A 22,512-nucleotide genomic window follows, 5' to 3' on the forward strand; every position below is an offset into this window, starting at 1 on the left:
CCCTGGCATGCTGGGCAAGCTGAGAGGTGGCCATGCCTTCCTTTGGCCTAGGAATGGTTGAGCCTTCTCTTCAAGGAAACTGGACTGTTCAGAGGGAAATATGCTCAATTATGTGATTCATATTGTCCACAGGAGAAGACATGTCAGTCCCTTAGGGCAAGCAGAGCTTTTCCTGGCACTTGGATGTGAAATGAATTTCTGGAGTGGGACTTCATGTACGGGGACGCGGTGATGTACACACACTGTTCTCCACAACGTCCCTGCGGTAAATGCAATAGCACATCCCGCAGGGAGGAGCTGGACACAGGATGCTGAAATGTGATTCTAATGTTTCAAAGTTTTATCTTTCCTTTCCTGGGATTTAGCCAGACTCTTAAAATAAAAACAACGAATTTTTTATTATGGGAAATTTCTACATGCATAAAAGTAGAGAGAGTCATTTGGCAGACTACCATGTCTGCATCGCCTAGTTTCAGCAATTATCGACTCATTAGCCAGAGTTTTGACCTTGCAGATGTTCAGACATTTAACTATGAATCGCCCAGATGTTGTTTGGAATCAGGCTGATCCATGACGGAAGTTGAAGTTGGCTTTGAGGGTCTGTTAGGTGGGAGTGGCTTAAATCATCTCCTTTCCATTTTCAGAGGTTTTGGTTTGGAATTGTCCTCCTAATCCTTGTTCCAGCATCCCCTTTAGCATGAAGATGTGGATGAAGAATGTATAAAAGTGGCTCTGATTCTAATAAATCACAAGATCATCAGAGATAGACAAGGAAGTAGGAGAAGAGGACCCTTACCCTGCACAGAACTCTCATGCAAGTCTACCTTTAAGGAGCAGATTGTAAAGACAGCTTTATTCAGTGAACACTCAGATGTCTATTATGTATGCAGACATCAAGGACCTCCAGTTCTGGTGAAGAATTGCCCAAAGTCTCCAAGTCTGTCCATGAGTGATTAGGCACTTTATGTACAAGAGATGCATTCAACCCCCAGGAAGGAGGTTTTTACTCTATTTTGACACATTATTTGAATAGATTTGGTATTTTTCTTAAGGCTGAAGGAAATTAGGATCAGTGAACCCAAAGAACAGTCAAGATGCTAATAGGGAAGACAGCCAGACAGCAAGGGAGGAGGTGGAAAAACTACGGAAATCTGGAGCTGGAAATAAAATACTACTATCATTGGGGGTTATTTTAGAGTAAGGGTGAAGGACGTCCCCACATGGGTCTATGGTACCCATAGATCATCACAGTGATGATAGGATGATATGCAGCTGTGAGTGGAAAAGGACTTGGAATTGGATGATATTGTTTTAAGCCTTGACCTTACACTTGCCAACTGGGACACCTTAAACAGTTTATCTCACCTCTCTGTCGAGTCTGTTCTCAGCTCCTAAAATGGATCTGGGAATACCCACCTGACAGATGTGGTGAAGATTAAAGAAATAATTCAATGTGGGCAAGCTCTATAAGCAATGAGCTTTAGTGTCTAGTTGGCTGAGTTTTTATGTTCACTGATGTCACTGGGACACCAAAAAGAGATGTGTATTTTCTGTATACTTTGTTTAAGGGAGACAGTAAACAAGAATTGCTAAATTCTGACTCTGAAAGAGAAAAATAAAGCTCCTCAAAAAGCTTCTCTCTCTGGTCTTCCCAGAGAAGAAGCTTCTCTTCCCTGGTCTTTGGGTCTTCCCAAAGGTGGCGCAGTGGTTAAGAGTCCTCCTGCCAATTCAGGGGACACGGTTTCAATCCCTGGTCCGGGAAGATCCCACATGCCGTGGAGCAACTAAGCCCACGTGCCACAACTACTGAGCCTGTGCTCTAGAGCCTGCAAGCCACAACTCCTGAGCCTGTGTGCCACAACTACTGAAGCCTGCGTGCCTAGAGCCTGGGCTCCACAATGAGAGAAGCCACCACAGTGAGAAGCTCGCACACTGCAACAAGGAATAGCCCTCACTTGCTGCAACTAGAGAAAAGCCCGCGCACAGCAACGAAGACCCAGCACAGCCAAAAAACAACAACAACAACAAACCCTTCTGTCTCTGGGATGATTTGTTCATGACAAGTAGGCTTTACTGAGAGGTGAAAATTGCAGAGGATGAGACAGAAAAAGTAAGCTGGAGCCAGATTGCCAATGACCTGTGCCATGTGGGGGAATTTAGATTTATTTGTTCAGACATTTGGCTCTTTATTTTGTAAAGTATTGAAATATAAAAATATAAGAAAATAAGTTAGAGTCAGAGAAAATATAAATTAAGAAGTGATATCCTAGTTGGAAAGCGGAAACAGTCATATAGGTCACAGAGCCGTAGAGTGTTGTTAAAACTGAACTTCTAGTAGACTCTGAGTGTATGGCAGCCAAATCAAAAAGGAAAAAAACAATGAGCAGTCACATAATCTCCATCATTCATGAGGACAAAACATCAGTTCCTATGACTAGTAAAACTTTCAAATGAGTGAATTTTCTTGGGAAGGAATTTATAAATGAGGTAGAAAATGATGTATGGCATATACGCTCTTGCCAACGTCCTCATGGTAAACGCAATCGTAGATTTTAAAGGAATGTTTCTTATAGGACCCTTCTCTTCCCCTTCCCTACTTAATTCTCCCCATAGCATTTATCACTGAATTTATTATTAATCATTTCATTTGTCAGTCACTCCCACTAGAATATAATCTCCATGAGAGAGTCTTGTTCACTTTTGTGTCCCCAGAACAGTGCCTGGCTCTTCATAAGTGCTCAATATATATGGGTGAATACGTGGACACAGGTATGACTGAAATTTTTTTAAGCTAGAACTTTTCAAAGTAAGCTTCCTACCGCTGTGTGGGAAAGTTTCATTACTGTACAAATGGAATATTTGACTTCAAGCTCTTGAGAAAAACTGAGATTCTGCATTGGTTTTTAAAATTAATCTCTGAGGGTCATTTTTCATTTTACTTGAAAAAATATTTTTACCTATAAATATACAATAATTTTGCAAGGAAGTCCCTCTCTGTAACTTAGCTATGCTACTAATTTTAACTAAGTCCATTTTGTCTCTTACGCCAGTTAACTCAGTTGGACATAGGTTACTGCTATCATAGTCAGTGGGTTAAACTCAGGTTGATAGAATAGTTTATACATCAGTGATCAAACACAGTTTTTTTTGTTTTTACAATAAATACACTAAAAATATAGTTTCCTAATAAATATTTATGGCCCCTTACAAGTCAAAGTCTTGAAGCTATTTAAAAATCCTTTAATATTATAGGAAATCTCTTCATTCTTAGAAAGTAGACTTTGGAAGAAATCTAACTTTATGGACAGCGTGACACATAATACGCAAAGATTTAACTAAAATTTTATGGTCAAGAGTATGTAAACATTTGTTAATCTTCTTCCTCATCCATCAGTCAAAGTTTTAGAATCAATTCAGTGCTTTGCTTGGTCAAAAGCAATTGTTTCAACAATTTCTTAAGGTTTCTTTCAAGCTTCCTTCTTAAAACAAAATGCACGGCTTTCGTTTTATCTTTCAATTCATTCAACTACACTTCAATTTAAAAAAAGTATATATATATATATATAAATTCAATCAATGCTAACTGAAAGACATTTGATTTGGGGCGTTTAATAATTTATTTTCACAAGTAACATATTTTCCATTGAACTTGCCAGATGAATTATATGCAAAATGTATCCCCCAAATGACCAGAGAAATTTATCTGAAAAATGGAATGACTGGATACAAACCAAGTAATTTTTAGTGGACAGCTGCCAAAAATAGTTACATGGAGTAATTTATTATGATGCTGAGGCCCGGTTTGGAATTGTGCCTGCTGGGTATGCACAGCTTTTACATTCAAAGGCGGTCACAACTCTGCAGATGCACAAGGGGCTCCAGGCAGCCTCTTGCAAATATCAGCGCTGTGCACTGTTGTCCATTTGAGCAAGGACAAGATTTTCCTTAGAAGAGAGATCTATTTTTTAATTTTTATTTATTTACTTTTATTTTTTCATTGAAGTATAGTTGAGTTACAGTGGTGTGTTAGTTCTGGTGTGCAGCAGTGATTCAGTTATACATATATGTATATGCATATTCTTTTTCATATTCTTTTCCATTATGGTTTATTATAAGACATTGAATATACTTCCCTGTGCTATACAGTAGGCCCTTGTTTATATATAGTAGTTTGTATCTGCTAATCTCAAACTCCTAATTTATCCCTTCCCCACCCCCTTTTCCCTTTGGTGACCATAAGTTTGTTTTCTATGTCTGTGAGTCTGTTTCTGTTTGGTAAATAAGTTTGCTTGTATCATATTTTAGATTTCACATAAAAGTGATATCATATGGTAGTTGTCTTTCTTTTTCTGACTTACTTCACTCAGGATGACAACCTCTAGGTCCATCCATGTTGCTGCAATGACATTATTTTGTTCTTTTTTATGGCTGAGTAATATTCCATTGTATATATGTACCACATCTTCTTTATTTGTCTGTTGATGGACATTTAAGTTGCTTCCATGTCTTGGCTATTGTAAATAGTGCTTCCCTGAACATTGGGGTGCATGTATCTTTTCAAATTAGAGTTTTCTACAGATACATGCCCAGGAATGGGATTGCTGGATCCTATGGCAACTCTATCTTTAGTTTTTTGAGGAACCTCCATACTGTTTTCCATAGTGGCTGCACCAATGTACATTCCCACCAACAGTGTAGGAGGGTTCCCTTTTCTCCACATCCTCTCCAGCATTTGTTATTTGTAGACTTTTTAATGATGGCCATTCTGACCAGAGCGATATAATACCTCATTGTAATTTTGATTTGCTTTTCTCTAATGATTAGCAATGTTGAACATCTTTTCATTTGCCTATTGGCCATCTGTATATCTTCTTTGGAGAAGCATCTATTTAGGTAGAAGACAGAAAAGGAGTTTCCTAATTACAAGGCTGCCTTTCTAATAGTCCTTAATGAGCTTTTCCCAGCTTTCAACTACAAAGTCTATACAAACACACAAAAGGGGAAAAAACTCACAGCATCAAGAAAAAAACAGATAAGAAGTCAACTATTGCTAGAATGCAGAGGGAACTTCCGTTTGCCACAAGGAGGTATGAGATGATAGAAACAGAAGGCAGAAAATTTACCTCTAACTTAAGTAGAAAAAGCCATTGCTTTTATTCCAGTTGTTCTAGTTTCGAAGGTATAATTGATGAGTGTGTCCTTAAACTAAAGAGAACTTGATGATGCAGTTTATAAGGATGTGTCATATTCCCTTAACAACAACAACTACAACTTCAACTAACAAAAGAAAGACACCTACATAAAATCTGGCTCTTTTGGTTGAGCTAAATGTCATGATTGACTGTCTGGCTTCTTGGTTGGTTGCTGAGGTCAGAGATCCATCCACTCCTGGTTTAGTCGCTTATGACAAGGGGCATCCTCTTATGGTGTAAACTATGATCTCACCATGCAAGGGACAGTTTTTCTTAGAAAAGGAGTCTGTGGGTTACGGCAAGTTAGATGGAAGCCATAGAAATATAACTACAAATAGAATGCAGCCATAAAATAATTTTACCTAATGACCTCTGTGGGTTTTCCTTCCAGGAATGTAAGGAGTCAATAGTAGGGAATTTAAACGTTCAATTCACATACTGATAGGTTAGAGATAAAAAAGATAATTTTTAAAAATAGAAGCTAAAATGGCATTTGATAAAATTTGATCACTGTTCCAAGCATTCTACTTAGTGATAAATTCTACAAACCTCCCTTTGAAATCAAAATTAATCTGGATGTGCCACCAATGTAACCATGAGAACTAGAGAAGAGAAGGTGACATAATCATGATTTGCAATTGATGCTCCCTTTGTTTTTTTGGGGGGGTGCTTGTCTTATCTGGAAAACTCAAGAGACTCAACTAAAACCTCTGACCTGTAATGAGAGCCCAGAGTGATGACAGGTAATGTAATGTTAGCACTTTACATGTCAGTAATAATCGCTAGCAAGTCTGATGGGTATTACAAGAAAGGGGTGAGGAAAGGATCTCATTAGCAATAGCTACAAAGAAATCTAAATATTCAGGAGTAAATTAATCAAGAAATGTACAAGAAGTATAAAACTTGATTAAGGGACAAAAAAAATTAAAGAGAAGAAGACAACCCTTTTGTTTTTTAAAAGAGAAGATGTTGTGTAGTGCTTGGTGGGCGTGGGTGGGTACGGGGTGGGATCCTGAGTTAACAATACCTGGAGAAGCCCAGAGAGTCTCTGTAAGATCAAGGGCAGGAGGCTGGGTCCCCCACCCCCTCCAGAGGGAGGGAGGTAGGCAGGGCTGTGAGAGGCTGTGGGCGGGGCTTTGAAACACCTGCCTGATGTGTGGGGCTTGGGGAGAGCTGGGAAGGGTGCTTTGGTCTGTTTTGTTTTTATTTTTTTTATGCAGTAAGTTTTATTTATGCCATTCTCCTTTGCTTCCTCCTCTCCACTCTTCATGAGAATCTGCAGTCACATCTACACAAGGCTTTGGAGCCAGATCTGTGTTTTTTTTAGATGCATCACCACCCTCCGGCCAGCATTAGGAAGAGAGCAGGAAGGCCCAGTTTTATTTGGATTTTACAACTGCCTCAGAAATGAAGCTTCCAGTCAAATGCAGTTCTCTGGGTCTGAGTTACGGTCTTTTACTAGTATAACAAACCAAACAAAACGGTCCTTTTTATTTTCCCTTACACTCAGGTCATCTGCGTGGCTGCACATTGAGCCTCATTTACAGAGTGGTTTGGTAAATTCTCTCAGTGATCTGGAAGGGTGGGCCCCGTGCCACATTTCATGATGCTTTTGTCGCAGGCACTATCTATGCTGAAGGATTTCATTTGGAGTGACATCTAATTTAATGACTGTAGCTCAATATATCTGCTCTGGCATAATTCCCATTTCCATGTCAGGTCAGCGAGACTTTATTTTTTGCTTAAAATAATTATTCTTTCCATTTATGGTTTAGGAAGGTTGAAAACCATTGAGATACATATCAATAAAAAACATGTTTGAAATTAAACTGTAAAGAAATGGACTATTTTTTTAAAGCTATGATTTTAATCAGATCATGATATAAGTGATACGATTAAAATACTTAGTGTTGGTATAATTGTAAAAATAAGTGGTACGTTTGAACTTTGAGTTTCACAGTCAACGCATACATTTTAGGGAACTCAAGTAACATACACCATATGTTTGTGTTTTAGGCAACTTTTTCGTGTAACTGTGATGATCAGTACACGGGTACTTTCTGTGAAGAATTTGACGCCTGCCAGAGGAAACCCTGCCAGAACAATGCGAGCTGTGTTGATGCGAATGAAAAGCAAGATGGGGGCAACTTCACCTGTGTTTGCCTTGCTGGTAAGGTTTCCATAGTTAATAGTTACTATGTGTCTCTCTGTAGAGTAGACACTTATTAATTAAGGATGGTTAAGCATACATTGTTGGACAGGTGACTTTAAGATCTCATTTGGTTCCATCAGCCCATGCTGATGGGAATGGAGGAAGGAAGTTCCTATGGGGATAAACATCATGTTCTTTGGCTGGCTCTCTGATGTTAGGATGCTTCTGTCTTAGCGTTCCACCATTTTTGTTCTAGAGTAATGATATTCCTGGTCAAATAGAGGCCTGGATGTTTCAAAGACAATTCTGCAAATATGTACTGAGTGTGGGCTGGCACTGTGCTGAGTGATTATGCTAAGTAACTTAAGAAGAATTTAGGTTAAACTATGCAGGCTGTTAGGTAATGCCACCCAGTTGCCTTATTTGTGTTTATTTCCTTGTGTTCATGTATGTTCATTATTCCAAGTTCTTGGAACACCATCCTGCACAATGGGGGAGGTCTTTAATATTCCTTGGTTAATATGGGGGATTCACTGATCTTACATGAGACTTTCAGATCCTCAGAGCACAAAGGGTGCCTCTTAGCAGAGGGCAGAGGACAACAGACTTCTATTCTCTGGCAATCATCTTATTGACTTAGTGCTCAGCCAACTCGGTTATAAACCCTCAAGGAGCAGGAATGGCATTTTATTGGTGAACATTTTGATACAGCTGTTTAGATGCAGCTTAAAAGCAAACACCAAATTACTCCTTTTTTATCATCAATAATGTGGAAAACTGACATCATCTTTCTTTTTCCATCTCATCCTGTTGCATCATCGACCACTGGGCAGGGATTCAGGGTGATGTAGGAGATGGGGATGGAGTGAAGTGGGAGTTGGGGTGATTAAGTGCTCATTGTAAGAAGCAAGGCCCATCCATGCAGAAATTCATAAACAAAAAAGTGGAAGTCCTTCACTCATCTATCCCAGCCCAAACTCTATAATAAGGGTAGGTTAATAGTTTGATATATATTTTCCAGACCTGTGTGTGTGTGTGTGTGTGTGTGTGTGTGTATGTGTGTATTTCCCTTTCAGATCAGATGATTAAGTATTTTTCTATATATTTTAAAAAAGTGATTATAGTATACATACGGCTCTACAACTTACTTTTTTCAGTGTATATTTACCAGTAGATCGTACATATCCTTCCGTGTCAGTACATATGGGGCTACCTTATTCATTTTAACAATTTCGTAGCACATCTCCTAAATTTGTATCTCCAGGTGAGACTACTGCCTAGTTGCCATCTCCATTCAGATGTTCCAGGCCACCTTAAGCCCAGTCATTCCAAAACTGAGCTCATCACATCCCCAGCTCCACACAGCTCAGCTTCTGGTGTTCCATCTCTTTCTACAAGCCAGACGTCTGTCTACAGGTCACCCTAAGTGCCCCCCACCCTCTGTCCTTTCTGCCCCCAAGCGTTCTCCATCTTACCACCAAAAGACTTCGCAAATCCCACCCCCCGCCTTCTCTGCAGCCCCACTGCCACTGCTCCCAGGCTAGCTGCCTTTGCCCCTTGTCTGTGTAACTGAGATAACCTCTCACTCTTTCTCTGTCTCCTCTTGACTGTGCTGTGCCCTGGAACCAGAGTGATCACGCCAAAGTGAGCCTTGGCTTTCGTTATGTCAATGCCCCCAGACTGTCCATTCTCCTGGGTGATTATTTTCCAGTGCGGATCTGATGTAGCTGCTTTCCCACGTAATCTTCTTCTTCCCATTGCTCTTGGGATGAAGATCAGAATCCTCATTCTCATTCTCCTCCGTGATCTGTCGCTCACCCACCTTTCCAGCCCCATCTCACCCCACTGCTCACCTTGCTCTGGGACCAGCTACCTTGGCCTTTCATCTCCCTGCATGCTTGAGCTGCTGCAGGACCACCACCCCGTCTCTGTGCCTGGACAGCTCTCCCTGCTGCCTCCCTTTTGCCTGGTTTCTATTTTGGACCTTGTTAAATGCCTCCTTTCCTTGGGAAGTCTCAGCTGAATGCTTCAGTCTAGGTCTCCTTCCCTTTTCCTCTTTTATAGCTGGGCATTCCTTTCCTTCACAGCCCTCATCTGTTTGCAGTGGACGTGTACACGTGTGATTCTTTGATTCCTGCCTGTCTTCCCCACCCAGAGTCAACCCTGTGAGAGCAGGACCTGAATCAGTTCCGTTCAACATTGTGTCCCACCGTGTCTGATGAATCCGGGACGCTCAGGCAATGTGTTGATGAGATGGATTAATGAAAGAGTATGAACGTGGCCTGTTGTTTTAAACCACTCCTCTATTGATGGGTCTTTAAGAGAGTTTAAGTTTTATTTCTCTTTTATAAGTGATGCTAGGATGAATAAAGATCCTTCTATAAATAGTCTCAATCAGGGCTGGTAGGTGGAGCTTGTCACTGTTTGGACTGAAATGATTTGTTTGATATTTTATTCAGGTCTGTTCTCAGAGGAGACTTCTCTATTTTTAAAGGAACTCATGTGCATAAAATTGGAATGACCATAATGCTTGATTCGTGATACTCTCTCATCTTGTCCATAGCGTGCTTTTATATATTTACTTAACTATTTTAATATGCAGTAGTCACTGGTGGAGCCACCACCAAAACCAGAAGTTCAACCTGTTGACTAACCATATAGTCTCCTCATCAGCCCATCCCTCAGTCTCCCTTCCCCATCCAGAGCTAACAGTCACCCTGAATCTTGAGTTGATCCATCCTTTGTTTTCCTCTTTATATGATCTTAGTATTTACATGTTTTTTACAGAAGATTTTATCTTTGTTTTAACTGTGCTCAAATTTATAAAAACAGTATCATGCATGAATCATGTTATGTTATCATGCGTGTAATTGTCTGGTGCTTACTTTTTTCACTTGATCCCGTCTTGCTGAGATGCATCTACATGGTTGCAGTTCATTCTTTTGGATTGCTATATAAAATTTCATTGCTCTATTCTCCTGTGGACAGATTCTCCTGCCTTCTATTCTTCTATTCTCCTTCCTTCTCACCAGGCACAGATAAACACATTCTTGTATGCCTTCCATTGTTTATGTGCTAGGGGTTGTTTTAGGTTGTACCTAGGAGTGGAATTGCTGGAACATAACATATATGACTGACCAATTATAGTCTGTCTTGCCAAACTGTTTTCCACGGTGGTTGCACAAATATATACTCCCACATGAAATGCATAAGCGATCTTATGGATTCAGATTTTCTTCAATATTTTGTAGTATCAGAAATTTTAATTTTTGCTAACTGAATGGGTGTAGAAAAGGTACCTCATTGTGGTCTCTGTATTTTGTGGTTCACTAATGATGCTGGGCTCCTCTTCCTATGGTCATTGTTCTCCTATCTCTTGTCCAAATTTGTGTGTGTGTGTGTGTGTGTGTGTGCGCTCATTGGTTTGCAAGAGTTCTCTGTTTCTTTTTTGTTGTAATCATTTGTCATTGTCAATTGTATGAATTGAAGATATTTTCTCCAAGTGTGTAATTTGTCTTTTCACTTTGAGTGATCTTTTTTTTTTTTTTAATTGGAGTTTAGTTGATTTACAATGTTGTGTTAGTTTCAGGTATATAGCACAGTGATTCAGATATATATTCTTTTTCAGTTTCTTTTTCCTTATAGGTTATTATAAAATATTGAATAGAGTTCCCTGCGCTATACAATAGGTCCTTGCTGGTTATCTATTTTATATATAGGAATGTGTATATATTAATCCCAAAACTTTGGGGGATCTTTTTTTTTTTTTTTTTTTTTTGAGGGATCTTTTGATGAGTGGGCATTCTAATTATATTTTGCAAACTTTGCTTTTCTAGTTACTACATTTTATGTCCTTTTTAAGAAAATATTTTCCGGGCTTCCCTGGTGGCTCAGTGGTTGAGAGTCCGCCTGCCAATGCGGGGGACACGGGTTCGTGCCCCGGTCTGGGAAGATCCCACATGCTGTGGAGCAGCTGGGCCCGTGAGCCATGGCCACTGAGCCTGCGCGTCCAGAGCCTGTGCTCCACAATGGAAGAGGCCACAACAGTGAGAGGCCTGCGTACCGCAAAAAAAAAAAAGAAAAAAAAAAGAAAATATTTTCCTTCCTAAAGATCTAAAAGATATTCAAATATATTTTCTACCAGGCATTTAAAATTTTTGATTTTCAGCAAAATATTTAATTAATATAAATTTGATTTTTGTATATATGGTTTGAAATTGGGGTATTTTATCTTTTACTCTAACTTTATTTTTCTTCTTCAAAAATCCTCCATTTCTATAAGTACATAGTATATGAAACCTTTACACTGTGCCCCCTTCTCTAGAAAGCTGCTGATAGAATTTGGAATGACTGGATACTTTATACATTTTTAACTGTGCTTATTCTCATTTTAGGCATTTCTGCACTGTCAGTGTTTAACTATTGATTTGAAATTTCCAGAAGCACTGTAAATTATTTTTTGCTTATTAGTGGGGAGAAGAATTTCACCTCTATCATCTAAGATGATTTAATATCTTCCACATGGATAGCACATCATGGCTTTTTCTGGGTGTTTCCGGGTGGCACATATAGACATACAGCATTCTCCTTGGTTCTTCTAATAACAACAATAACAATAAAAATAGTACTTTGACTTTCAATTAGCTTCAGGAACAGAGAGTTGCACTCTAAGAATTGGATTTTGATAATTAGACTCAGGGACAGTTTGGTGATTTCCAGTAAATTCATTAGAATTGTGCTGGAAGCTGAGATACGGCAAGCAGATCTTGATTTACAAAGTGATCATCTTTTATTTCTTCTATTAAAACAACAAAACTGGGCTTCCCTGGTGGCTCAGTGGTTGAGAGTCCACCTGCCGATGCAGGGGACACGGGTTTGTGCCCTGGTCCAGGAAGATCCCACATGCCGCGGAGCGGTTGGGCCCGTGAACCATGGCCGCTGGGCCTGCGCGTGGAGAGCCTGTGCTCCGCAACGGGAGAGGCCACAACAGTGAGAGGCCCGCGTACCGCAAAAAAAAACCCCCAAAAACAACAAAACTATTTTATAACACCACGTTTGTAAGTTGTTATTGTTTTAATAAATGACTTTCTAACAGTTGTTCTTCAATTTCCTGAATATTACAGGTTTAAAGCTATCCAGTTTTCATGAAATAACATACAGTTTTATATTAGAGATACATACCTTTGTACACTGGTCACAGTTTAAACAACTTTACATAATCTCCACTGACATTTACATCATGCTGTTTTCTGGTTCTTGAATGGCATAGAGTTTGCATACAATTGTCCACCTGTGAGAAAACCTTAGCACATAAAAGAAATTCTTTCTTGTTTAATAGAAATGTAAAGCAGCCAGAGAACCACAGCAGCTATTTAAAATCTTTTCTGCTCTCCTTGAATCTGTAGCTCTGTCTTCATCTCTCTCACCTTCTACTTTATCCAAAGGTGGCCTCACAGCGGCTGGGGTCTCTCAGCCATCCTGTTTCTATCAGGGTCTCTCTGACTTCCAGTAGCAACTTCACTGGCCTTTCCTGGAACTGGGGCTGTGGGATTCCTTCCCCCATAGCCTCCATTTTTCCTCATGCTCTAGGACATTCCAAGCAGAGGTAGAAGAGATCTAGGAAATCTGGTACCTAACTGTCTCTTTGCTCAGCTACCTCCTGACTTGTTCCTGCAGTTCTCTTAGGCCGGTTTCTACTTTATCAGTTCCCACGTCCTGTGGGAATAGCCCTTCTTTCCCCTTTTAGCGTCCAGCTCTATCTCTCCATCTGCTTTTTTTTTCTTCTTAACATTTTTTTTCTTTGGCCGCACTCCACAGCATGTGGGATCTTAGTTCCCAGACCAGGGATCGAACCCGCACCCCCTGCAGTGGGAGCCCGGGGTCCTAAACCACTGGACCACCAGGGAAGTCCCTCTCCACCTGCTTTTTACTGTAGTACACATACACATGCACACAAACACACAAACACACAGACGCATGCACACGCTAATAGCTAGTGTTTATTCAGTGTAACCACGTGCCAGGGCTGTGCTAAGTACTTTCCAAGGCTGCTATTTAGAACAATCTCCTAGTTAAACACTCTTAATTATACCATTTTTGTAGATGAGAAATCTGAGGCACAGGGGATTTTGTAACTTGGCCAAGAATATTAGAAGGACACTCGACTGTAGTCACACACCAATCCCCAAATCTCAGTGGCTTCCAAGCAAAGGTTAAATTTCTGCTGTGTCATAGTTGGATGAAGGCACTTGGCCTCCAGGTGGTAACTCAGGGATCTGGAGGGTCTTGTGTGATGCTCTGAAAGCAGTGCCTGGACGTGTCGTTATGTCACTTCCGCCACATGCCGTTTGCCAGAATTTGGTCCCTTGGTCCGTAGAGGTTTTGCCTGGGAAGAGGAGTCAGTGTGGCGAACATTCTCATGGTCTCCGCCGTGCCAGGTACACATGACCATAACTGTTGGGGCTGAGGTTTGAAGCCAGGTCCTCTGCCGGGCTCCCAAGCCCATGTTCTTGATCATTTTATTACACTCTTTTCCTGTGTGTGTAGCCGCACTGCGAGCTGAGGACTCTCCTGGTACAAACATGTGATTCAAAACCATGTCATGCTTTCAACTTTCTCATATCAAACAGGACTCTTTTTAAGAGGAGAAATATTAGGCCATTTTGCCCCAAAGTGGGGACTGGATGCTTGAAAAGAGGCGTTTTCTGTTTAGTTTAGTTCTGAATGTCCTTGAAAAGCTTATGTTTCCATAGGAAAACTACATTTCCTTTGTGAGAAAAACTGTTTCCAGGTTAATTAACATCAATTAATTGACCTCTGAAGCACCAGATATGTGCATAAGAACTCTCTAGCAATGGGAAGTGTGCTTCCTGTTGAAAATTTATTGCTGTGCTTTCGTGTTTGCGAGTCTGATCATGAGACATGATCTTGTTTGATGAATGAATGAATTCAAGCCAGGTTCTTGTCACCAGAGAACAAAACTTCCACAAGTCTTCGCAGAGACGTTGTCTTGATGCAACACTCATTTCTCTTGAGAAGAGAACGTTTCTTGGAAAGGAAAAATATTATTTTCAGCAAAGAAGCTTCTGCTCCAGATTTGCTAATATGTTGATGTTTTGCTTTAATTTCTACGTCAAATGCCAGTACAAAGAGGATTTTTGAGTCATTGGTAATCCAGAAATGTATGAATGTGGTGTGTTGGATGTTGAGTCAATTAAGTAATAAACTCTCTGCTGTAGTTTCCATTTTGATTTTTATTACAATTTCTTGGAAGCAGGAGGTGTTTTTTTTTTAAATAGTAAAACATTGATGTGTCATACACATCAGATTGGGGCTGGCCTGAGGGCGGCACTGCTGTGTTACATGACTCTTTATTTCCCCATCCCCTGTCAGTGCCACACCTTGTGCTTTGCTCACAGTAGACGTGGAATTTAACTTCTTTAATCAGGATTTATTTTATAAAAGCCTTCTAATTTCAAGAGTGTAATTTTTCCTCCAAGGAGCTATGACTTTTTCTGAAAAGAATAGCTGTGATGCACGTTCAGAACCACCACTGCCAAAATATTATGTATCATACGAAGCATGTCTCAGCTTCAGAGCACTTCACTGTTCCAACTAATTGTTGATTTCAGCCTGTTTCTAAAACTCATCATTTCCGAGGTGAGGGGAGTGCAGCATGTGTTCCCATCCCAGCTTTACTCTTTTAAACACTGGGTGTGGCTCAAATCAGCATCAAGGTGCCTTTGAGCGTGAGTTGGAAATGGGTCAGCTCCTCCTGGAGGTGAATCCCGAGGAGAATTTGCTGAGTCCCTAGACCCAGTCTCACTCAGCTCGAAGGGTGGGTCCAATGGCAGATGAGCGCAGGTTTGAAGAAGTGGGTTAGTTCAGTTTCATAATGGAAGGAACCTCGGAGCTGCCTCTATACGTGAAGTGTGTGTGTGTGGGGGGGTAGTGATGACTCCGTGAGGGTGGAGGATGTGACCAAGGTCTGTAGGCTCACGGGGAAAGTCAGGCTTCTTCACTCTGTGTCCATCTTTGGGTCAAAGTGTGTTTACTGCAAATTCTCATGGTCTGTGAATTTTCCACTAGTTATGAGTAGAGCGGGAGGTATGGGCATCTCTGACGGGCTATGACTGCATGGACTGTGATGCAGAGAGAGTGCCAGTTGAGTCCAGGGGACAAAACAGAACTGTAGTGTGGCCAGCCTTGGATCCAGTCTCTTCTACTTACTAACTGTGCGACCTTGAATTGCCCTCCGCACCTCTCTTGGGTTTCCTCATCTTCAAAATAAGGGCTTGTTGTGAGGATCACTCATTCATTCAACAGTCATTTGTCAAGTGTCCACTGTGTGCTAGGTATTTTCTAAGTGCTCAGAACCCCACTGTGAAATAGCGAAGACCCTGTGTTCATAGAGGTGGTGTGTTAGTGAGGCGATGAGTCAACAATATGCACGTGTGTGTTCTTTGGTGTGTGTGTGTGTGTGTGTGTGTGTGGTCAAGGGAACACATCATGTTGATAGATGCTAGGAAGAGAAATAAAATACAGGAAAGAGATAAAGAACTGGGAGTATGATTGTAGACAGGGGGATTAGGTGAGGCCTATCTGAAGGGGAAATGCTTGTGTAGAGACCTGACTAAAATGAATAAAATGAGCTTGTGCACAATGTGAAGGGCAGAGGGAATAGCACATGCAGAGGTCCTGAGGCATGGATATGCCAGGAGTGTGTGAGGGGCACAGAGCCTGAGAGAACCGGTGATGAGGCTTGGCTGGGACCAGACCATGCGGGGAGGACAGGGAGTTTATCCCAAGAGTGACAGGAAGCCATTGGAGGGTGTGAACTGGGGTGGGCCATCTGATTTTCCTCTTGAAGGAGAATACACATAGGGAAGGAAAATTGGGAAACCAGAAGCTTGGCTGGGACCAGACCATGTGGGGAGGACAGGGATTTTATCCTGAGAGTGACAGGAAGCCATTGGAGGGTGTGAACTGGGGTGGGCCATCTGATTTGCCTCTTGAAGGAGAATGCACATAGGGAAGGAAAATTGGGAAACCAGTCAGGAGGCCATTTACTCTCTGGGCAAGAGAGAGTGCCAGCTTGAGCACCATGGTACTGGAAGTGGTGAGTTTTGGATTCAGGGTGTATTTGAAGGGATTGCTGATGACGCTTCTGGTGGACTGAATGTGAGGTGTGAGTGGCAGTGGGTAGTTGTGGATGATGCCAAAGCTTTTTAAAAAATATCAGTTTTATTGAGATATAATCCACATACCATCGAAATGTACAAGTCAGTGGTTTTTAAAATATACTCACAGAGTTGTGTTAACTGTCACCACAGTCAATTGTAGAACATGTTTATCACCCTAACAGCAGCCCTTTCCCCGGCACTCTGAACCTGCCACACACACACAAACTGCAGCCTAGGTAACCACTGATCTACTTTCTGTCTCTGTAGATTTGCCTATGCTGGACATTTCATATAAGTTGAAAAATATGATATGTGGTCTTTTGTGACTGGTTTCTTTCCCACAGCATCATGTTTTCAAGGTTCATCCATGTTGAGCATGTGTCAGTATTTCACTCCTTTTTATGCCCGAATAATATTCCATTGCATGGAGACACCACATTTTGTTTATCCTTTATCCATTGACAGAATGTGGGTTGTTTCCGCCTTTTGGCTGCTGTGAATAATGCTGCTGGGAACCCACCCTCTTATGCTCGTCCTTCTCCAAAGGACGAGCTTATGCTTCCAAACTTTACGGTCTTCCTCTCCCTGCCATCCCCCCCTCCCTGTCCCCCATTTCCTTCCCAGCCTCCTGTCTGCAAGGGTTGGAGGTCTCAGTTAAAACCAGTCCCTCATGGGCTTCCCTGGCGGCCCAGTGGTTGGGACTTCGCCTTCCCATGCAGGGGGTTCATGTTCTATCCCTGGTTGGGGAGCTGGGATCCCACATGTCTCCTGGCCAAAAAACCTAGACATAAAACATAAACAATACGGTAACCAATTCAATAAAGACTTTAAAATGGTCCACATCAAAAAAAAAAAAATCTAGGGCTTCCCTGGTGGCGCAGTGGTTGAGAGTCCACCTGCCGATGCAGGGGACACGGGTTCGTGCCCCGGTCCGCGAAGACCCCACATGCCGCGGAGTGGCTGGGCCCATGAGCCATGGCCACTGAGCCTGCGCGTCCAGAGCCTGTGCTCCGCAACGGGAGAGGCCACAACAGTGAGAGGCCCGCGTACCACAAAAAAAAAAAAAAAAAAAAATCTAAAAAAAAAAAAAAAACCAGTCCCTCAAACAAGCAGTGATTTTGCAAGTCCTTTGCTGCTGCTCTGTCTGCTCGCCTTCCCTTCCCTTTCCTCCTCCCCTCCGTCCTCTTCTTCATCACGGCTCTTTGTCCAGTCAGTAATTTTCCACCCACTTATTTAAACTGTCTTTCTCTTCATATCATGAATCTGCTTCTCCAGTGTCATTGGTGGTGTCCTTCTCACTGATTTCCGGGGCTTTTTCTTGGCCCTCGTCTCTCTCTAGCAGCCCTTCTCGCCTGGCTTACACAGCACTGCCCTGTGTCCGTTCTCCTTGAACCTCTCCAGCCCTCCTCCCACCTTCTGTGCCCGGTTCCATCTCTAGAGCTCAGTCCTTACCCCCTTCAGCTGCCTTTCCCTGCCTGGGCCAGCAATCACTCATTCTGAGCTGTCACCTCTAAGTGAATGGCTTCCAGACCCTTCCTTTCAGCCTCCGGGGTCCCCTCAGCCCCAGCACTTTCACTGGGCTCAGCGGGATGCTCTGCTAACCCTCAGCCCCTCCTGAGTCTCAACCCCAGACTCCCCTCCCTCTGCCTCCCACACATGCTTTCAAGCCTAGCTCTCTTCCACTGGCTCCTGTTTCTATCAGCTGTGCCGTCACTGCCCTCATCTCTCAGGCTGGAAGCTCAGTCCTGCCTGTTGACTCCCCCGTCTTGTTTATTTCTGGACGGTCTCCAGGTTTGCTCTGTTTACGATGATTCCCCATCTGCCCCTGCATGCTGCTTCCTCTTCCATTGCCAGTGCCCTCATTCAAGCCTTGTCATCTGCTGCCTGAATGATTGTGGTGAGCCAGTCACCCTCACCACCATCCACGCTGCCTTGCTTACGACTGCAGTACAGTATTCCAGAAGCCCAGGGCTGGAGCCCAGCCGAGCCAAGGTTAAAGCCTCCTCACACTACTCATCCTCTGTGTGACTCTGGGGAAACTAACGTCACTGGGTCTCAGCTTTCTCTCTGTAAATCAGGATGGGTGACAGAGTCCGCAGCCCCACAATGCAGTGGTTAAGTGATGCATGTGGTGCGCTTAGAAGGGTCCCTGGTGCACAGTGAGTGCTCAGTGAATGTCAGCAGCTCTTATTGTTGTTTTTGTGAAGCCAAGAGTCAGATGCCCTGCGCAGAGCACTTCCACTACTTCCTGTGGCCGGAGATGTGGCCTCGGTCCCGTCTGTGGACTCCCTCTCTGGGAAGCCAACTTGGACCATGTGGGACCCTTAGGACATCGTTTCCTTCTCTCCTAAGACCCAGAAGAGCTGGGCCTGAGCGGCTCCCTGCCACGTTCCCTGCCTCAAGGCTGGCCTGGCTCTCACGGTCTTTCCAAGCAAGCCTCCTGAAGAGGCGAGAAAAGACATGTGAGGAGGAACGAGTGTGGGGTTTGGGGTCTGCGGTCCTGGGTTTAACGCCAGGCAGAGTCACTCACCGATTAAGTTTCTCTGAGCCCAAGTTTTCTTTCTTTTTTTTTTTTTTTTTTTCCGGTACGCAGGCCTCTCACTGTTGTGGCCTCTCCCGTTGCGGAGCACAGGCTCCGGACGTGCAGGCTCAGCAACCATGGCTCACGGGCCCAGCCGCTCCACGGCATGTGGGATCCTCCCGGACCGAGGCACGAACCCATGTCCCCTGCATTGGCAGGCAGACTCTCAACCACTGCGCCACCAGGGAAGCCCTGAGCCCAAGTTTTCTTGTCTGTAAAATGGAATGATGATATCGCCCTTGTAGGGGTTGAAGAGAACACGCACACACGTACACATGCATGTGCAAACATACACACACACATGCAAACATGTATATATACGCATACACACTTACACACACACACACTTACACACACACAAGCGCACATCTGCATCCACACGTACATACGCCTGGCTCAGAATAGGTGATGCATAAAGGGCGCCGGTTTGTAACTTCTAAACACAAGCAAGAGGAAGCCGATGAGAAGGGTCCGAGCTTCAGTCCTCTGTCTCTCCCAGAGGCTGTGCCCATCCTCCTACGCCCCGCTTTGCCTGCCCCTTCGGCCCTCATTCTGCCCAGACCAGAGGCCCCTGTTTCCAAGGAGAGGAGAGGAAAGTCTTAAGCTCTCCCTCTGAGTTAAAGCAAACAAGAAGGGACCATGCTACAACCCTCCTTCGGCATGGCTGCGCTCTGTTCAGAAACCTTCAAAGGCACCATGCTGGTGACCCCAGCTCCTCAGCACGTGGATTTGAGGCTGTCACGGCTTGCCCTGGCCCCAGCCTTCCCCCCCGCCAGCCCACTCCAGGCAATCCAGCCTCACGTGACACCAAATGTGCCTGACTCGGTACTGTTTCCTGGCTTTTGCTCCCACTGTGTTTGTTTCCTATGAAATGTGTCTTCTCTCCTCATCTGGAGTAAGCTCCCTGCAGGCAGGAACTGTTTCTAAACATCTTTTAGATTCTCCATTTGTGAATGTTCACTCCCCAAAAATTTCTTTCTGAGAAAATGAATGAACACCTCCTCTATAGTCTGGGTTATTACACAAGCTTAGAATTCAACCGATAAATATCTTTAAGGCAATTCCTTATCTTGTCTGCCCCATGGTATAAGTTTTTGATTAATTTAATGTCTTCTCCCTTCTGATTTCAATTTCTCAGAACATACTTAATGAAAGGATCTTTCTTGAAATCTCTCCCCCATTGTAATCGCTAGATTAGGAGACACAGGTGTCATATATAGTCTGGCCTGTATTAATATCTCAATTAATACTTCTTATTTGGGTTCTAGGGAAATGGAATGAAAGAGATTATTTAAAAATAACAATGCATGGTGCTTATGCAGTCATTAATTACTTTGTAATGAGTACCCACAGTGTCCCTGGCTCTGTGCTTGGGGCTGGGGACAGAAATCACCAACACATGCTCTTAAAGAATAGGAAAGTAGATCTGGAAGCTATGCAGTGACAGGTACAGTAATTGAGCCTAGGGGCTCTCCCACTCATGAAAAGAAAAAACATGTGTCAACATGCAGCCAATAAAGGCTTTTTGATGTGATATAGTATTTGGCTTTCACGCTCTGATCTTTTTCCTTTGTTGTCTGCATGAGATATGTAACTCTTAAATGAATAATATTAATATTAAAAGAAAATGTTTGCTGCTGGTTTTCCAGATCAGTGGTTCTCAAACTGTAGCACAGACCTTGTGTCAGAATCACCTGGAGGGCTTCTTAAAACTCAAATTGCTGGGCCCACCCCCAGAGTCTCTGATTCTGTAGGTCTGGGATGATGCTGGTGAATTTGCATTTATGGCAAGTTCCCAGGTGATGTTCTGGGGACCACACTTGGAGAACCACTGCTCTCAACTGCCCGTTAAAAACTGAGAGATCAAACAATATTGGCATAATTCTTGGCAGTGTTAAAATCCTAAGTTATTCATTCATTCAAAAATATTGAGCCACCTACAATGTGCCAGGCATGGTGCAAGCTATTATGGATTCAAGGGTGCACTTGAAAGAAATGGCTCCTGCTATTCGGGGTTGATCTCATTCATTACAACTCTCTTGGGAGCCAGGTATGATCATTATCCCCATTTCATCCATGAGGGGAATGAAGGTCAAAGTCAACCCATTGATGCTGTCACTCAGCTGATCATTGCTTCACCATCCCAGACCTCTGACTCTCCAAACCACTGTCCTTTCCACTGTGCCTCTTGCCTCTGTGCTTATTAGATGTGGTTACTTTTTTTTTTTTTCTCCTAACCTCGAGGTTAATTTTTCTAATGCTGCTGAATGTCAGCTTTCTTTCCTGCTTTTCTATCACATATTCCCATTTTAATTATATTTTATTGATTGCCTTCTGCAGATGGGCCTCCTATATCTTCCTTTTTTTGCCTTTGGTTTTAAAATGATATTTGCATTTGCTCAGATGTGTTTGTTTTTCCCCTGCCAGCAGATCGTACTAGTTTTTTTTTTTTTTTTTTTTTGTCTGTTAAATAATTTCTGCTTTCCTACTTTGGAATTGGATTCCTCTGAGATTGAATGTCTTGATGGAGCACAGATTCTGGTTATTTATTGCTTGCTTCAGTGTGCTAATATTAGGCACTTCATCTCTACAGCAGCAGCTGAGGCCCCCGCCGTCTGCTCTGATCCCCCCAGGGTGAGAGCCGAGGCTGGTGGGCTCTGTCGGTGGCATCAGGCTTTCAGTACAAATCCAGCGCTTCTCCTCCCTGCACAGGCCAGGCTAATAAAAGACCAGGAATATTAAAAATAGCTCTCACCACAATTCCCACCTTGGAAGCTTTCAGGACAGCTCTGCAAAGAAACAATTAGATTCTACCTCACAGAGTTAAATTGACTTTTTGTTTCAGGAGAGAAATCATAAAGTAAAGATCATACACAAAAACAATTGTTTCAGAGAATGTTTAGAAAAACAACCGATCGATTGCCTTGACTCATTTAGCCAACTTTGTTTACACTTCACGTAATTTGCCATTGAACTCTGGAAGGTTTACCTTCATTTGAAGAGTACAGCCAGTACAATAGTGATTTGGAGGTGCTGAGGGATATAGTTTTTTTGTTATATTGCTATCAATCAAGAGACACCACTAGGATGTGGTTTTCTCCAAACCATTCTGATATTCACAGGAAACCATAGCTATTTTTTCTCTTTATATACTCTGATAAATTTTAATCATATTTTATACTTAAATACAAAATAGTGTAAAATTAAACACTCCCAGGCTACATTAGACCAAAGATGATCCGGTAATGTACCCATTGAATGAATGATTTGGTTCAATGCATTTCCTTAAAGGTGTCAAGTCGTCTTCTCCGTCTGGCAGGCTTCACTCACTAGCACACGCACTTTATTTCATCTGACACCATTTCTTGTGGTCAGACTGCTTTAAAAGCACTAAGCCTCAGTCTA

At 42.6% G+C, this 22,512-nt stretch overlaps 1 protein-coding gene across 1 annotated transcript in view; it reads left to right on the forward strand.

Annotated features, from left to right (window-relative positions):
* Positions 1 to 22,512, forward strand: part of DNER (delta/notch like EGF repeat containing) — a gene marked incomplete at both ends in the record, with an annotated part of 338,936 nt that overhangs the window by 200,542 nt on the left and 115,882 nt on the right. The window contains one exon of the mRNA XM_079710119.1: positions 7,209 to 7,362. Coding sequence (XP_079566245.1) covers positions 7,209 to 7,362 — 154 coding nt within the window. The remainder of the gene's footprint in view (positions 1 to 7,208; positions 7,363 to 22,512) is intronic.

This window comes from Hyperoodon ampullatus, assembly GCF_949752795.1.
Source record: "Hyperoodon ampullatus genome assembly, chromosome: 8".
In the NCBI taxonomy this organism is placed as follows: Eukaryota; Metazoa; Chordata; class Mammalia; order Artiodactyla; family Ziphiidae; genus Hyperoodon; species Hyperoodon ampullatus.